We start from the raw sequence: 16568 nt of genomic DNA, 5'->3' as shown, positions 1-16568 counted from the left end.
GCCTGCTTTGGCCTCCCAAAGTGCTGGGATTACAGGTGTGCACCACCACGCCCAGCTTTTCTTTTTGTTTTACTTAGTCTCACCAGACAATTGTCTATTTTGTTTCTATTTTCAAAGAGCCAAGTTTTCACCTTGTTGATCCTCTACTCTTTCTGTTTATTTTATTCATTTCTGATCTTATCTCCTTCCTTCTTTTCTGATGTTTACCCTTTTGTGCTTTTTTTTAAAACTGAAGTTGGACATTTAGCATATTGATTTTCAGCTACTCTTCATAATATAAACATTTAAAGCTATAACTATGTCTCAAAGCAACACATTTGCTACTTCTCAAAAATGTTAGTAAAGTGTGTTTTCATCATCACTTGTTCACATAGGAGAGGGGCAACTGTGGTGCATTCATAAAATGCACTATCATACAACAGTAACAATGAATGGACTACAGGTGCATGCACTAATGCAGATGAATCTTAGTTCTGATACTGAATAAAAAGAATAAGTACTAGAAGACTATATAACTTATGATAGGGTGACATCCTTGTCTAAAAAGTTCCAAAGAAGATAAACCAAAGACATATACACATATATAAAATGCAAGAGCATGAAATTCAGCATAGTGGTTAAATCTACAGGGGAGGCAGGGACACAGGTTGGGAGGAGCCTATAAGCTGTAACTTATTGGTCATGTATATGTATTTTATTTTTATTTTTTTGTTTTTATTTTTCTTTGAGACAGTCTTGCTCTGTTGCCCAGTCTGGAGTGCAGTGGTGCGATCTCGGCTCACCACAACCTCCATCTCCTGGATTCAAGCAATTCTCCTGCCTCGCTGGGCACTGAATTCATGGATATTCATTACATTATTAGTATAAATAAAATCAAAATAAGCAAAACAGGGTCATGCTTGGATCAGTGAGGATAATGTGTTATGAGCCAAGGAATATTATTAATCCTACTCTATGAAATTGAGGAGCAAGGGACCTGAAGAAGCCAAACATATAAACAGCATATAAAGCGCAAAACAGCTATTTTAAAATAGAGTAAAACAGGTCATTGGTTTCCCAAAGGTAAAACCACACACTTTCTGAGGGCCTTGACTTAAGAACACTAATAGTTACAGAAAGCTTTTCTTTTCTACACCTAGAGTTTAAATGAATTCTAAAAAATAAATGTCAGACGATATTTTTTTCTTGCAGCACTCCAACAAAATCAAGGCCAAAGTAGAAAATTTCTCTGTGGGTTTTCAAATCTTAAATCCTTTAATCTGAAAATAATTACAGCTACATTTCTTAGGTGTTTCCTTGGTATCAGGTACGCCCCCTCAGCATTTTATGTGCTCAATATCTAAAACGCTGAGTCAAGGTCAGCTGCTGACCGCCAGTATTCATAAGCCACATACTAGAGAAATGAACATTCTCAGGTTGAGCCCTGAGACTCTGGGGTTTGTACAATTAAACAGGTATCATTATACCAGTTTAGAGATGAGGAAATTCATCTGAATCAGGCTTCCAGAGCAAGTTCTAAAGGTCCTTCCCTCTTCGAGGGGGGCTCCTGAGTAGGCCCCAAGGTGATGAAGAGCTCCTGTCCATGAGATTTAAATTTCTATGAAAGAACAGCAGGGTCAGAGACAGAGTGGAAGAGCAGATACAAGGCGGAGTTCTGTGTCAGGCAGAGGGATCTGACAGCATTAGCTCTAGAACACCTCATCCAAAACCTACTCCGCAAGGCGGGGGGATTAAAGACCACATGTTTGGGACCTACTGGTCCACAAAGAAAAGGCTATTACCAAGGCAAGGGGCCTGGTAACACTTACAGAAAACAACAGACAACAAAATGCCACTGCTTGTGTGTTGGCATCACACCAAGAGCAGGCTGGAGACCTAGACATAGAAAATGCCAATTTAATGCCAGTTAGTTGTGTTCTCACATCAAAGGCAGGATTCAAGGGCAGCTTGTGATGAAAGGCATGCACAAGAAAGCTTTTAAGGCAAAAAACTAAGTGGGAAGAAGGGAAGCAAATATACCAACCACCTAAGCTAAGTGCATACAATTGCTGTCCCTGGAGGTGGAACTTACATCCTATTATATCTGGATGACAGATGCATTTGTCAGTGGATTGGACCATATTTTAAATTTTCATAAAAGCAAATTTGTACCAGAATTAGTCTGATTCTCACAAAAGAATCAAACATTTTCAAATTTAATGGAAGGGAGTAGAAAAGAATAGGGTCCATCTGAAATTAGACAGATGTGGGTTTGATTTCTGCCTCTATCCCTCCCTTCCTTTTAGAGACCCTGGCTTCGGTATCTTTTGACACTCAACTTTCCTGCTGGTGAAATGGAATAATGGCACCTGTGCCTTCCAACTGGTTTTCAGGATTAAAACTCATGATTATTCTGAATAACAAATACATACCTTTTCTGAGGAAACAGGGCACAACACAGGGGTGTAGCAAACACCAAACTTAAAAAAAAATACAAAAAAAAGTCAGGCGGTTTTAAATTGTTAGCTTTTCAGATTATTTTTCTGTTTTACTTTATAACAATCCCTTATTCCTTCAGAGTATTATGTTTTGTGTTGTCTAACAAAAATATGTCCTGTTGGTGTAAGTTTTATTACCTAGGATTGCCAAAATAATGAAAAAAAAGTCACAGAGATAATTTTAAAAAAGAATCACACAAATAGCCCCCCATGTTGTAGGTTTCTCTAAAGACAGTTAACTTCTATTTAATTATTGGGGGCCATATATTCCAGACGTTCTGAGATGGCCTCAGTTTCAAAATTTGTATCCCATATTACCCACTCACTTTTCATACACTGTGTATTTATATTTTTAAAAGAAATTAATTATGTAAAAAGTAATTCCTACTCACCAGAAGCCAACTAACCCAACTTGAATGGGTGCGCTCATCCATGGGAACCTCTGTGTTGAGAAATAAATGACTTTGAATGCTTTTTACACAGTCTTAGAGACAATTTTGTCTGACTAACTGTAAGGAACCTCATCACATTACAAAATTCGGATAGAATGTGGTTAGTGAAATTTGGGGGAAACGCTGCAACAAGGGTGTTATTCGAACTTCCTGTAGCCTTCTTTGATCTGTAAATCAACACACATGCAAAGATCAAGTGGCTTCTATTTCTTCCCCTATTGCACATTTAATCTGAGCACTGCTTGGGTATGTACTGGAGGTGGGGAAACAGCTGTCAATTAATTGTAATGTATCCCCTGGCTGGGGAGGTACGATAGCCTGGTGTCAAGGTCTGAAGACAGATGAACCTGAACTCAAGTCTCTGCCCTCCTGGTTAGTTCCTGACTGTGGGGAAGCGCAGACAGAGCCTAGCCTCTCCAAGCTTCCGTTCCCCTGCTATGGTGCAAAAGGAACATCACTAATAGGGAAGCGCAGACAGAGCCTAGCCTCTCCAAGCTTCCGTTCCCTTGTTATGGTGCAAAATGAACATCATTAACAGCTTCCTAAAAGTGTGTGGATGAAGATATGCCAGATCACATTCATAAAGCACCTAGTATGGTGCCTGGAACATATCAGAAACCCAACAAATGCTTACCATCTCTCACCCCACTTTGCACCTCGTCTTTCTTGGTTTTAGTTGCTGTCAGTGTGGTTAAAACTATTTCTGGCATAAAACATTTTTGCTAGTCACACTTTTTTTTTTAATGGAAATGAACAAGTTGGTTGGTCTTTTGGAGAATAAATGCTGTTAGATTTTTAGTTTTAAAAAAGGAGTGGTACTTAAATACACAATATAAAGTGTGATGAGATATATGGTTATATAAGGCTACACAGATCACTCCTACTAAGGTGTGAGCTGGTTGTAATAAAATCAGCCAGCTTAGTTAAGAGTCAACACAAGCTGTTAGAAGACAATGTGCATGGGAGGCGTACCCTGGTCCCCAAAGAGACTCCTCTGGAGAAAAGGTTCATCAGGAGGATCAGCGTAAGGGTAGAAAGCGATGGACTAGAGAGGAAGGGAGAAGCAGCATCAAGGAAACTGATCCTCATAGGATACACAGAGGGGCCCCTCCCCACAAAAGATAGAATGAAAGGAAAACACTGTATCTTGGGTAACTGTCTCTGTTTGACGACGAACGATTATCATAAGGAGGTGCTAAATACTTCCCTAGTACTTCCTAGCCAGGTGACATCTGGGCTGGGCAGGCTTGGTGATGAGAAGGCAAGTGAAGTACTGAGCAAGAGCTGGTGCATGGATAAACCTGACCCTGTCAGAGCAGCCTCATTTAAAAAAAAAATTTTATTTTTTGTGTTGGAGTCCACTATGTCACCCAGACTGGAGTGCAGTGGCACAATCTCAGCTCACTGCAACCTCTGCCTCCCAGGTTCGATTGATTCTCCTACCTCAGCCTCCCAAGTAGCTGGCACTACAGGTGCCCACCACCATGCCCAGCTAATTTTCGTATTTTTAGTAGAAATGAGGTTTCACCATGTTGGCCAGGCTGGTCTCAGATTCCCGACACAGGTGATCCACCCGCCTCAGCCTCCCGAAGTGCTGGGATTATAGGTGTGAGACACCGCACCCAGCCAACAGCCTGCTCATTTTAAGTGGACTCTGGTCTGCAGAAAACTGAGCTAAACTGTCATCCAAAAGTGAGCAGCTGTCTGCCACCTTGGAGGTGGGCATGTGCAAACTACGTACTGACTGTGGCTTATGCAGAGGGTTTGGATGGAAAGGTTCCTCACACAGACAGGGCTCCTAGACAATTTTAGTATTCTGCAAAACCCAACCTGACGTCCTCTCTTCTTCCAGCTCCTACCCCAGCACTCCATCCTGCCTTATTCATCCCTATCTCTCAGTTAAAAAGTCTGATACATTAGTCAGCTAAGGATGTTTGGTGTTTCACTCGATATTTGCAAAATTTCTTGTGGTAGGGACATATCTTACCTAACAGAACTGTGCAAACAGAGGATGTTTAGATGAAAAGTCCAAATGAATTAAAGAGAGTAATTATATGTTTAAAACACATATATATATCTTTAAAAAATATGTCATATATATAATATATAAATACGAATCTATATTCATATATAAATATATATAAAAACATATTCAATGAAGTAAAGAGCTCAAAAGTTACTCTAAATTCTTTCTCCCTCAATTATCTTTTTCTAATAGTTTTACTTTATTTTTTATTTTATTTATTTTTTTTTTGAGACGGAGTCTTGCTGTATCACCCAGGCTGGAGTACAATGGCGTGATCTTGGCTCACTGCAATTTTCGCCTCCTGGGTTCAAGTGATTCTCCTGCCTCAGCCTCCTGAGTAGCTGGGACTACAGGAGCACACCACCATACCCAGATAATTTTTGTATTTGTATAGAGAAAGGGTTTCACCATGTTGGTCAGCCTAATCTTGAACTCCTGACCTCGTGATCTGCCTGCCTCAGCCTCCCAAAGTGCTGGGATTACAGGCGTGAGCCACCATGCCTGGCCTCTAATAGCTTTATTGACATACACATTAAATTACACACATTTATTTAATGCACATATAAGTTCTTTATACGCATTAAATTATAAATGTGTATATGCATGTGTAATTATAATACGTAGTGGGCAAGTGAATGAAATTATAAATGTGTATACACAAATTATAATGTCTATAAGTTATTTATACACATTAAATGACACACATTTATTTAATGCACATATTTAAAATGTATAAGTTCTGACATATGTATGTAGCTGTGAAGCCATCACCACGATCAAAATAATGAAAATATTCACCACCCTGAATGTTTTCTTTGTTCCTTGTAGCCCTTTGCAGTTCCTCCCTCTTCTGTAAACCCTGCACCCCATTATATGGCTACCTCTCGTCTTTCTGTCACTATATATCAGTTTACATTTTCTAGGATTCGATATACAGTATCTATTCTTTTATGCAATTACTTTGAGACTCATTCATGTTGTATGCAGCCCTAGTTGGTTACTTTTTATTGCGGAGTTAACATTCCCTTGTATGGATATTCACAAGGTGTTTATCCATTTTCCTGTTGTTGAGCATTTGAGTTGTTTCTAGTTTTGGGGTATTACAAATAAAGCTGCTATAAACATTTGTCCTTTATGAACATGGGCTTCTATTTTTCCTAGGTAAATAACTAGCAAGGAAATGGCTGGATCATAGGGCAGCATATGTTTAACTTTGTAAGAAACTACCTAACTGTTTTCTCACGTGACTGTACCACATTAATTCTCACCAGCAGCGGTGAGGGTTTCAGTTCCTCTGTTTCCTCGCCAACATTTGCTATGGTCAATCTTTTCAGTTTTTGATATTTTAATAGGTGTTTAGTGGCAGCTAATGTAGTTTTAATTTAGATTTCCCAATGACTAAAGATACTGAGAATTTTTTAGGTACTTATTTGATATCTGTATGTATTTGGTATAGTGTCTGTTCAAACCTTTTGCCCAACTTAAGTATTGTGGGTCCTTTATGTATTCTGGACACGAGTCCTTTATCACATACATGCCTTGTAAACAGTTTTTCCCATGCTGTTTCTTCTCTTTTCATTTTCTGTATAGTGTTGAAGAACAGAATTTTAAAATTCTGATAAAGTCCAATTTATCAATTTTTCTTTTATGGACTATGTTTTCCATGTTAAGTCTAATAAGTCTTTGCCTAGCCCTAGTGTTCTATTGTATTTTCTTCTGGAAGTTTATAGTTGTAGACTTTTACATTTAGATTCTATGAACCACTGAGAGCTAATTTTTATATATAGTGTAGTCAGTTTCTTACACATTGCTTATATCCCAGCCAACCTAACCATCCATAAATCTCCCACAATTCATGCTCTGTGTACTTGCTGAGCTTTTGTAGAGCATGTGGCCCTTGGCCAGTCCTCTTCAAAGAAGTCTTGGCTCAACTACACTCGTTGGGTTAGATACCTCCTGTGTGTTCCCTCTGTGTCCCAAACTTTAAACACTGTGCATTTTAACAATTTGTCTTGTCCCTCTTCCCCATATCATACTACATGCTCCCTGAGAGCAGGGGTCATATCCTTTTTCTGGGATTCTAGTGTCTACCACACTGCTTGGCATAAACAAGATTTCAGCAAAGGGCTGCTGAAAAAACATATGAATGAACAAGTAGATGCTAAATTCCCATTCAATTAGCAGTTCTGAATGCCTACTGAGTAGATGCAGCAGTCCTCTTTTATAAAAGGGAATACAAAAGAATTAGAACTTAAGGAATAAGAGCTAGACAGGACCCAAACCATATCAATTTCACTCCCAATGAAAGTGCCATCAAGAATGACCCAAGTTTAAAGAGACAACAGGAACTATTCTTCAAGAAAACTGTTCAAGCACTAGATTTTAGGCAGTGAACTTTCTGGTTTACTGCAAAAATTTCCGTGAGTCACCTGCCCACAGCTGATGCTGTTTTTTCCAGCTCTCCACTTGGGGAGAGATAAGGCGTGGGGGGATGGATGAGTCATGCAGAATGCTCCCCAAACATCACCGTTTAAAAAAGCTCAGAATGTTCAATTAGTTTCATGTTTGTGGAGGAGTCTGGTCATTTCTAAGGTAAGAGCCCAGATAAGCACATCCTTGCAGAGGAGGCACACCTGGCCCTGGAGCAGTGGGAAAAGGGGAAGGCCAACCATGGCAAACACCACCGCATGGGCATGATGAACTGCCAAGGAAGTGACCTCTTCTGCCTTTGTAGAAGGGGCATGGTGAGGCCCGCCTTCACAATGGAATGTGAAAGTGTTTCGAACATGGAAAAGTAGGGATTTTAATGTAAGCTGCCTCTGTGTATATTTTAGCAATGACTGTACTATCATTTCTGTCCTATGGTCCTGTATACATGGCTGAAAGGCAACATAGACATATACCAGCAACCGTGAACTTGGAAATGGTAGGTATGTATGGGTGCCTTAACAGTATTTAGCCATTACATTTTCAGAGCAGTATTTTTCATTGAGGTCTGAAGGAGTTCAGCTACAACTGAGCCCCCTTGTAGCCAGTGAGGTGCCACGGCTGAGCCATGAGCTGTCCTGATCGTCAATCTGGGCCTGCACACGGGGGTTCTGAAACCAGTGGGCCCTTCCATGTGGGGAGTGGGGTAGGCAGAGGGCTTCTGTGGGAAGAGAAGGCGAGGCTGTACACTTCCAAATGATGATCAAAGGGTACAATATCAGGCAAAGCTAAAAAAACACAAATTAAGATGAAAGTGGGGAGAACACAATAGTTATTCATCTTATCATTGTGTAACAGCCTGGAACAATGTAGCAATTGTGGGCTAAGATGGGGCTAACTGCTTTTATCATTTGCCAGCTCCTTCGCATGAGAAAATGCCAGGGTATATCTACAGAAATTTCCATCTGTCACAGCAAGAAACTTATGCAACATGCCCAACTGTGTCTTCTGTTCAGTGTCTGTCACTGAGAGATGAGAGAAACTGTGGTGACTGTTCCCAAACTGGGACCCCATGAAGCTGCTACTCCAAATTACCTTTTCATTCCTGAGAGGATGACTGCTGACTTGCACACGTATCCTTCCAAATTCACATCATCTCTTCATTTTACCCAGCCAGGCATCCAATAAATCACTGTGTGTATAACTGATTTATAACCTTTCAATAGAAGCAGTCTTTATTTGCAAAAAGCTTTTTCAAATATCTGAGATTAGAAATAAAATGTTCCTGGGAACATCTTTTTATTTACATACGTGCTCAGGAGAAACTGACCTTCAATTGCTTTACTCTTTAGATTGGAAATAAACTGTAAAGTTTGAAAATGAAAAGAAATAAAAAGGGTTGAGAAAATGACAAAAGAACCACAGCTTACCTTCAAAAAGGCTTTCTTTTCCAAAGTATTCATGATGAATGGAGGGATGGCTGGAAATAAAGATAGAGCCACTTACATCTTTATTTAATGTCAATTTTCAGCTTAAAAATTTTTTTTCAACCATTTGACAGCTTCTGTCACTTTTAGGCTATTTCCACACTGTCACAGTAAAAACAATTTATAGTAATTCTTTGAATTATTACATCTGAATTCATTAAATTAAAAACTGTTCCCATTTTCAAAATTTTTGATAAGTAATATTATATCCGCTGCCAGCCAGAAAATTTTATAATCCTGAAAGGAAGTTTAAGTTTCAATAGGCAAAAATAAAAATAAAATAAAGTTCACAAGGCAGGGAGGATGCTGTAAAGAATCCCGCCTGGAGTCAGACAGAAACTGCTTCAGTACAGGCTACACCAGGGTCCCCAACCCCTGGGCCGGCCATGGCCCGGTACGAGTCCATAGCCTGTTAGGAACTGGACTGCACAGCAGGAGGTGAGCAACGGGCAAGTGAGTGAAGCTTTATCTCTATTTACAGCCGCTCCCCATTGCTCACATTATGCCTGAGCTCTGCCTCCTGTCAGATCACAGGACCCCGGACCCCATTGTGAACTGCACACGCAAGGGATCTAAGTTGTGCCCTCTGTGTGAGACTCTAGTGGCTGATGATCTGTCACTGTCTCCCATCACCCCCAGATGGGACCGTCTAGCTGCAGGAAAACAAAATCAGGGCTCCTACTGACTCTACATGATGGTGAGCTGTATAATTATTTCATTATCTATTACAATGTAATAATAGAACTAAATACACAATAAATTTAATGTGCTTGAATCATCTCGAAACCATCCCCCGACCCCTGGTCCATGGAAAAACTGTCTTCCGTGAAATGGGTCCCCGGTGCCAAAAAGGTTTGGGATTGCTGGGCTAGGCCACTTGCTAGCTGTGTGACCCTGGAAATGTTACCTCACTTCTCTGAGCCTCAGTTTTCTGTTTTCTTCTTCTATAAAATGAGGGAAATTGTATTAAACTGATCCTGATGATTAGATACAATAATGCATGTAAAACTTTGGGTATGTGGTAGGCAGCATTCATTTATTTTCTCACAACTTTTATCAGACTAAACTGTCATATCCACTACTTCAATGTGTCAATTACTCTTATACATTTCACTAGGACAGAAAGATTATATTTCTTCTCTGGAGACTAAATGATGTTTAAAATCACTAGGAATGGATGTGTCGGGCTGGGCTTGCTGACCTCTTAAGATGAGTAAGGGAATTCAAAACAAAAAAGGCCACAATCAAATGCAAACCCAGGGCTGGACATGGTGGCTCACAACTGTAAACCCAGCATTTTGGGAGGCCGAGGTGGGCGGATCATTTGACCCCAGGAATTCTAGACCAGTTGGGCAACATGCCAAAACCTTGTTTCTATAAAAAATATATAAATTAGCTGGGTGTGGTGGCGTGTGCCTGTGGTCCCAGTTGAGGCTGCAGTAAGCCATGATCACAGCACTGCACTCCAGCCCGGGGGACAGCGCAAATATCCTGTCTCAACAACAAAAACAACAACAAAACAGATCTAGGGCAGATGCTGGAGCTGCAACCTTGATTTCAGCAAATCTGGCAATCAGGGCTCAGTAGGCATGCCGGGGTGGCCTCCATCGCCTCCTCTTAGGTTAGTGACAAACGTGCTGGTCCTGGACTCAGGGGATGCTTTGCTTAGGTTTCAGGACTGTGGCTGTGCAGCCACGCCTACAGAACACACTAGCCTCAGACAGGGCACCAGGGCGCTCCTGTGTTAAATCAGATAATAGCAGTTTTTCCCGAATTTGCTGGAATGTGAATATAATGTTCCTCAAAGTTTTCCTTCATGTACTTTTCTTCAAATTTTGTTGCCTGCTCCTCCTTGCCTGTTAATGAGTAGTAGCAGTGACAAAAGGAATTTAAAAACCGCAAAATAGCATTAATGGATAACTTGACAGCAGCTGATGAAGTATACTTCACTGGAGAACTTCATTTTAATTGCCAAGTGCTGTTTGCATTCAGTTTATATGATGAAAATTAAACACACTAATTTGTTTCTTTCTGTGAAGAGCACTGTGACTCCCAGGCCCTCTGATTTCTCAGTCTGAGAACTTTCTTTAGGACCCTGGTCTGAAGGTAGCTCTAAGCAGCCTTAGGGTGGACTAGAGATTCTTAGCAGAACTAAACACAATGTAGACTTTCTATTTTTGGTCATGCTGACCCCAGTCCCCATAGGGGAAACTGAGTAGTTGCTTGGCACACATTTTATCAATACCTGCTCCAACCATTCCAATTTGCTTCAGTTACCAAGGGTTTCCAATTGATACAAATAAATATTCAGTAGAAATTACTTCTACCCAAGGACTTTTGGAAGTTTCATTTCGAGGTTTATAAAGATCCATTCCTTCTGGTCAAACTGTCACTGTCTGGCCCTGGTCCAGCCCATCACTGGCTCTTGCCTGGATTACCGAGACAGCCTCCTAAACAGCCTCCATTGAACATTCTCGTTCCCCTTCAGCCTATTCTCAACCCACCACCTAGAGTCACACACACACAAAACCTAAATCAGACTGTGATTCAAATTCCTGCCTGGCTTCTGATCTCTCAGACTAAAAGCCAAGTGTGAAACGCCAGGGCTGCCATCTACCCTTTGCCGCCTGTGGCCTCCTGACTCCCTTCCTACTGCTCCCCACCCCTCCCACTGTGCCCCAGCTGCACCTGCACCTGCAATGCCTGCAACACACCCGGCAAACTCCTGCCTGTGTGGTTCCCTCTGCCAGAATACTCGTTCCTTATACCTGCTTGGCTCACTCCCACACCTCCACCCAGTGCTATTCTCCGGCTGCCCTACCTCCACCCCTACACATCCTTACCCACCTTGCCCCTTTAGCCCTCATCACCTCTGCACCTACTATGTACTTTATTTACTTGTTTATTTTCTGCCACCCCCACTGGAAGGCAATTTCCACTAAGAGGTGCAGTATTTGTGTTTGTTTTCTGGTTCACGGATCTGTGAACACTCGTTCAATCTGTATTTATGGAATACATGACAAAGTCCTGCTAACCCATGCCAGGGGCTGCCATGAGAATCCTGGACACGACGACTTGCGTGATGGCTTGTTTTGCAGCATTTGCCGACTCTCCCAAGCGGTTCCCATTCTCATCTGTGATGGGAATGCCAACTTTGAGTTCCCTGCGGAGCAAAACACATGCAGAGAGCTCTACCAATGCCTTCAAGAAATGTCCTGAAATAGTACTATACTGGGAAAGATCAAACCTATACTTAATTCAAATACCCACTCAAGTGTCATTTTTGGCACTGAACACATCTTTTTTTTTTTTTTTTTTGAGATGGAGTCTCACTCCGTCACCCAGTCTGGAGTGCAGTGGTGTGATCTCTGCTCACTGTAACCTCCGCTTCCCGGGTTCAAGCAATTCTCCTGCCTCAGCCTCCTGAGTGGTTAGAATTACTGGCTTGGGCCAGTGTGCCCAGCTAATGTTTGTAATTTTAGTAGAGCCGGGGTTTTGCCATGTTGACCAGGTTGGTCTTGAACTCCTGACTTCAGGTGATCCACCTGCCTTGGCCTCCCAAAGTGCTGGGATTATGGGCGTACAGGCGTGAGCTACTATGCCCATCTGACACATCTATTTTTAAATACCATGGGAAGTTTAATCCTCCTTTGATAGAAATAAAAGTAAAACAACACAAGTAAACTTTTAAAACAGGGTGTATCTTTTTCAGTAACAACACAATTCAAAGGGCGGATATGCTAACTTCAGGAAAAAGCTAATTTCTATGCTCATGTGCAAATGTGAGCAACTTTCCAAATAAGAAATAGATATAAGACACAGCATTATTAAGTCAACTAACTTAATATGCTGACATGGAAAGAGTCACTCGTACATGGCCCTATTGTACATTTATTAGCTACGTTTACTAACACTCTAACTTCGGCCGTTACCCTGTTTTTCGTTATCCATTCCAAAATGCTTTTGTTGTTCTTTCTTCTCCTTTCATTTTTGCCAGTTCTAAAACAATACTTCCAAAGATACAGAATAATCTTACTTTAAGCCCCAAAAGAAAATTCTGGAGGAAAAAAAGGGAATCTATTTTAGAGAATAAATTTTCTTTGGATAGGCTGTCTTTGTCCAACCCAAGCACAATTCAATGTAAACTTCAGATATATCCTTTAAACTTTTTATTATATAGACACAGAAAGACTATTCCAGCACTAGCCCCTTCCTGCACTCCTCAGCCTGCTTCAATAATTAGCAACTCGTGGCTAAGCCTGTTTTATCAACAAGCCCATCCTCACCCCCAACCCCAGTTTATTTTGAAGGAAATCCAAGATCTCATATAATTTCACCTGTACATATTAAAACAAATATTTGAAAGCTTCAACAAAACTAATCATTACAAGAGCCTCTCCTGTCAAGCACACATCCCTAACTAAGAGTGCATATTCGTCTTACCTTTGCCTCATTAATGGAATATTAATGCAATTAGCAGCAGCTACGGCAGCAAAGGGAACAAAACGTCCTATCAGTGGTGAGACATGCTGCAGAGAAGAAAATTTCAAAAGCTTTATCTAATTTTTCCTGTACTAGTGAATGGAAATAACTTATTTCTTCTTGAACGCTCTGAAAAATGCAGAGTCCTATTTGCATACAAACTCAGGCCAAGAATACTTTCAAAACTTGTCCTAGTAGTACTTGTCTATTTCCTACATGGGTGTATTGGGACCACGCAAGCTTCTAAGGCACTTTAGCTGAGTGTGGATGCAGGAGTATGTATGGGCTTTGGAGTGCCAAGGGGGAGAGAGAGAGAGAGAGAGAGATGCTCTTGCCTCCCTTCAGAGCTGTGGCCTGAGGCCCACTGCTCACTGCAATGCCTCTGGGGGGCTGTTACGATGTGTGAACATTCAGCACTTCGTACACAGAGCCAGGCATAGACCACAGTCCTGGCAGGTGTTGGTGGTGACAACTCTTCCCAAACTTACTGGAAGATATAACTACAATATGCAGTTGAAGAGAAGGAGTATAAAAGAAAGCCATACGACTTGAACTATTTTAAGAAACAATAGAGGGATTTAGAGCCAGACAGGTAATAACAAATGAAGCAGCTTTACTATGGAAATAAAAATCTGAGTACCTTGGTCAATGCATTAAGTCCTAGGGCTGTTGCTACAGCACCGGTTGTTGCAGAAACGTAAGCTGTTCCCAACTCACTGAAAGAGAAAAGGATATTATGTAGATGATGAGGGCATGTCAGGAAACGCTGGTGCAACACTATTTGAAGAAATAAAAGGGAAATATAAAACAGCATGATTCAGAATGCAGAGTCTACAAAACAGTATTTGTTATCACTCTACAAATAGAAGAATCTGGAGAAAAAGCAAGCAGACCATAAAAAATGGCATTCTTCACATGTGTCTTGACTATAACTCCAAAAAAGTGGACATGTATTCTTTGAAGTGAGTTGGTTAAAAAAAATAAATGAATAACCATATTGCATTTGTGGGAAGGAGGGGAGTTGTGTGCAGGAAGCTATGAATACAGGGGAATGCATATTGGGCTAGATATTTGGAGCATCTTTGCTTAAAAACCACTTCTCGAAATATTAATATACACACTGAAAGCAAAAATGAAGTGCTGCCATTTAAAAAATGATGTCTTACCTGTGTAAAAATACTGTCTTATCGTCTGAAAATTGTAACGCCCAAGCAATTCTTTTAAAGAAACTTTAATTGTGATAAACACCACTGTGTTGCAGATTTCAAGATCCTTTGTTCCATATGACAACAGCAGAAGAATACGGGTTGTCAAAAGCCATTTTAAGTGATAAAAAAGCACTTTTCTTTCAAGCGTAATACAATTATGCTAACTAACATTTTTGGTTAACTAATCTTGTTAGCCTATTTTTTTAAAAACAGGTGACAAAAATTTAAACTCATCGTTTTCCTTTGGGCTCCACAGATGAGTTATTTTAAAAACAAATCAGATATAAAGGTCACACTGCCATGGTCTCCCCTTGATTTCTGCAGAGACCACACTTTGTCTCCTCTGCTTTTCAAGTTGGAGTCTGTTGACTCAGGCAGGGTAGATGGGGAAACAGCCTGTCACTTATCAGAGGCCAGACCAATGTTGCCTGCTGTTGTGTCCTACAGGGCCATGAGCTCCAGGGTGGGAAGGAGGTACATCCTGCTATCGGCTCTAAAGGCATGAATAATGTCTGGGAAGGCAGGCTGGAAGAAGACAGTTTTCTTGACAGAGCAAGAGAAAAAGAAACACTTAAAAAGCTACAAAAAAGATACTACATAATACTGTGAACAATATAAACAATTTGTACACATGTGCTTTTTTAAATAGGAGAGTATCATCACTTAATAAAATGAAGGATGGAGAACTGCAGAGAGCGGTCAAATCTCACAGCCTTACTTGACAGTGAGGGGAGCATCTCCACTTCTGTTGGTGTAATTGACAACGGCATTGAAGGACTGGTTAATCCACTGCCAGAACAGCACAGCCGGCGTAGTCCTAAAACAGAGCCATCCATCACATACCCACCATCACTGGGACCGAGCCGCTGCACGGAATAGAAAACGTGAACAGCAGTAACCAGAGAGGAGCTGTACTGGGGAAGCGAGAAAGCTGGGACAAGGTCACAGGCTTAGGACCCATGTGCTAGGCAAGCTTTTACCCTCTGGGGTCATCAGTTTCCTCGTTCCTTGGATATAGATAATGCCAAGCTCACAGGGTTACTAAGAAGATGAAGTAAGGTAAAATTTATAGAGAGCCTGGCACAGAATAGACATTCAATAAGTGCCACATCTCTCCTCTTGGAAAAAAAAGATACAATTTGTATCTTTTTAGACAAGCAGTCCTGGGCCCTCCTAACAGCATATGCAATGCTCTTGTCTGTGCCTACAGATATACCTTTAGTGTGCCTACATCTACGCTTATATCTATACCTGTATCTGTATGAATGGAGTCAAAAGAGAATTTGCCTGCAGACTCTTCATTTTCTTTCTCCATCTCATTCTCTTTTGGGGCTAAGACTTAGAAAAAAAATTTGACCTCCTTCTGAATAACAAAGATGATGCTATTTAGCAGAGGGGAAAGGTTAAAAAAAAAAGATTCCCAGAGTACCAACATTTAAACACAATGGAATGAAAAGTGAAATGGCTTTTTTTTTTTCATCAATATTGAAGGAGTTTCAACGTGATGTTTTGATTCATAAATACATTGCGGAACGATTCAATCAAACTAATGACTATGTCACTTTATGTACTACAAAATAACATTTATTTCAACAAAATTATTTCCGTATGAAAATGTACTTTGAGCTTCTGTAATATTAAACTGTTGCTACATATTCATAACTTACCTGTAAAATGTCATCATACAACCTGTGATGGTCATGTTCATTGGAACCTGGGCTGACATTCTTCCTATCAAAATCATCTTCTCACCAGTGTCAGGATGAAAAGCTGAATCATAGATGTACTTTGCTCTCCACAATTCATTTTCTGTAAGACCAGGAGGAACAATTCCTTGCCTAAGAAAACAACAAATAATATGGCAATTGCTCATTTCAAATATCTCCCCAGTGCCCTAGAGACAAGTGGCTATAGGTTTTAAAAGCTTATGCTCACCTGAAACACTGGTGCTTGGATGGAGTGACAAATCTGTTACATATAGTCAGTAAAAATTTCAAAACATACAGGAC

General features: G+C 40.6%; 1 protein-coding gene across 4 annotated transcripts in view; it reads right to left on the bottom strand.

The window, feature by feature from the left end:
• SFXN1 (sideroflexin 1) overlaps positions 1–16568 on the bottom strand; it is a 46684-nt gene that overhangs the window by 3719 nt on the left and 26397 nt on the right. For 3 of the 4 annotated variants that reach the window (XM_017518530.1, XM_017518529.2, XM_017518531.2), the window contains 8 exons: positions 16227–16397; positions 15278–15376; positions 13992–14067; positions 13313–13398; positions 11905–12032; positions 8813–8862; positions 2870–2919; positions 2412–2459 (listed from right to left, as the gene is read on the bottom strand). In XM_017518530.1, the coding sequence (XP_017374019.1) occupies positions 2412–2459; positions 2870–2919; positions 8813–8862; positions 11905–12032; positions 13313–13398; positions 13992–14067; positions 15278–15376; positions 16227–16397 (708 nt within the window). The remainder of the gene's footprint in view (positions 1–2411; positions 2460–2869; positions 2920–8812; positions 8863–11904; positions 12033–13312; positions 13399–13991; positions 14068–15277; positions 15377–16226; positions 16398–16568) is intronic. The other variant, XM_017518532.2, reaches the window with a different exon arrangement.

This window comes from Cebus imitator, unplaced genomic scaffold (genome assembly GCF_001604975.1).
Source record: "Cebus imitator isolate Cc_AM_T3 unplaced genomic scaffold, Cebus_imitator-1.0 Scaffold684, whole genome shotgun sequence".
NCBI lineage: Eukaryota > Metazoa > Chordata > Mammalia > Primates > Cebidae > Cebus > Cebus imitator.
The sequence above is the reverse complement of the archived record's forward strand: the minus strand, read 5'-3'. Positions and strand labels throughout refer to the sequence as shown.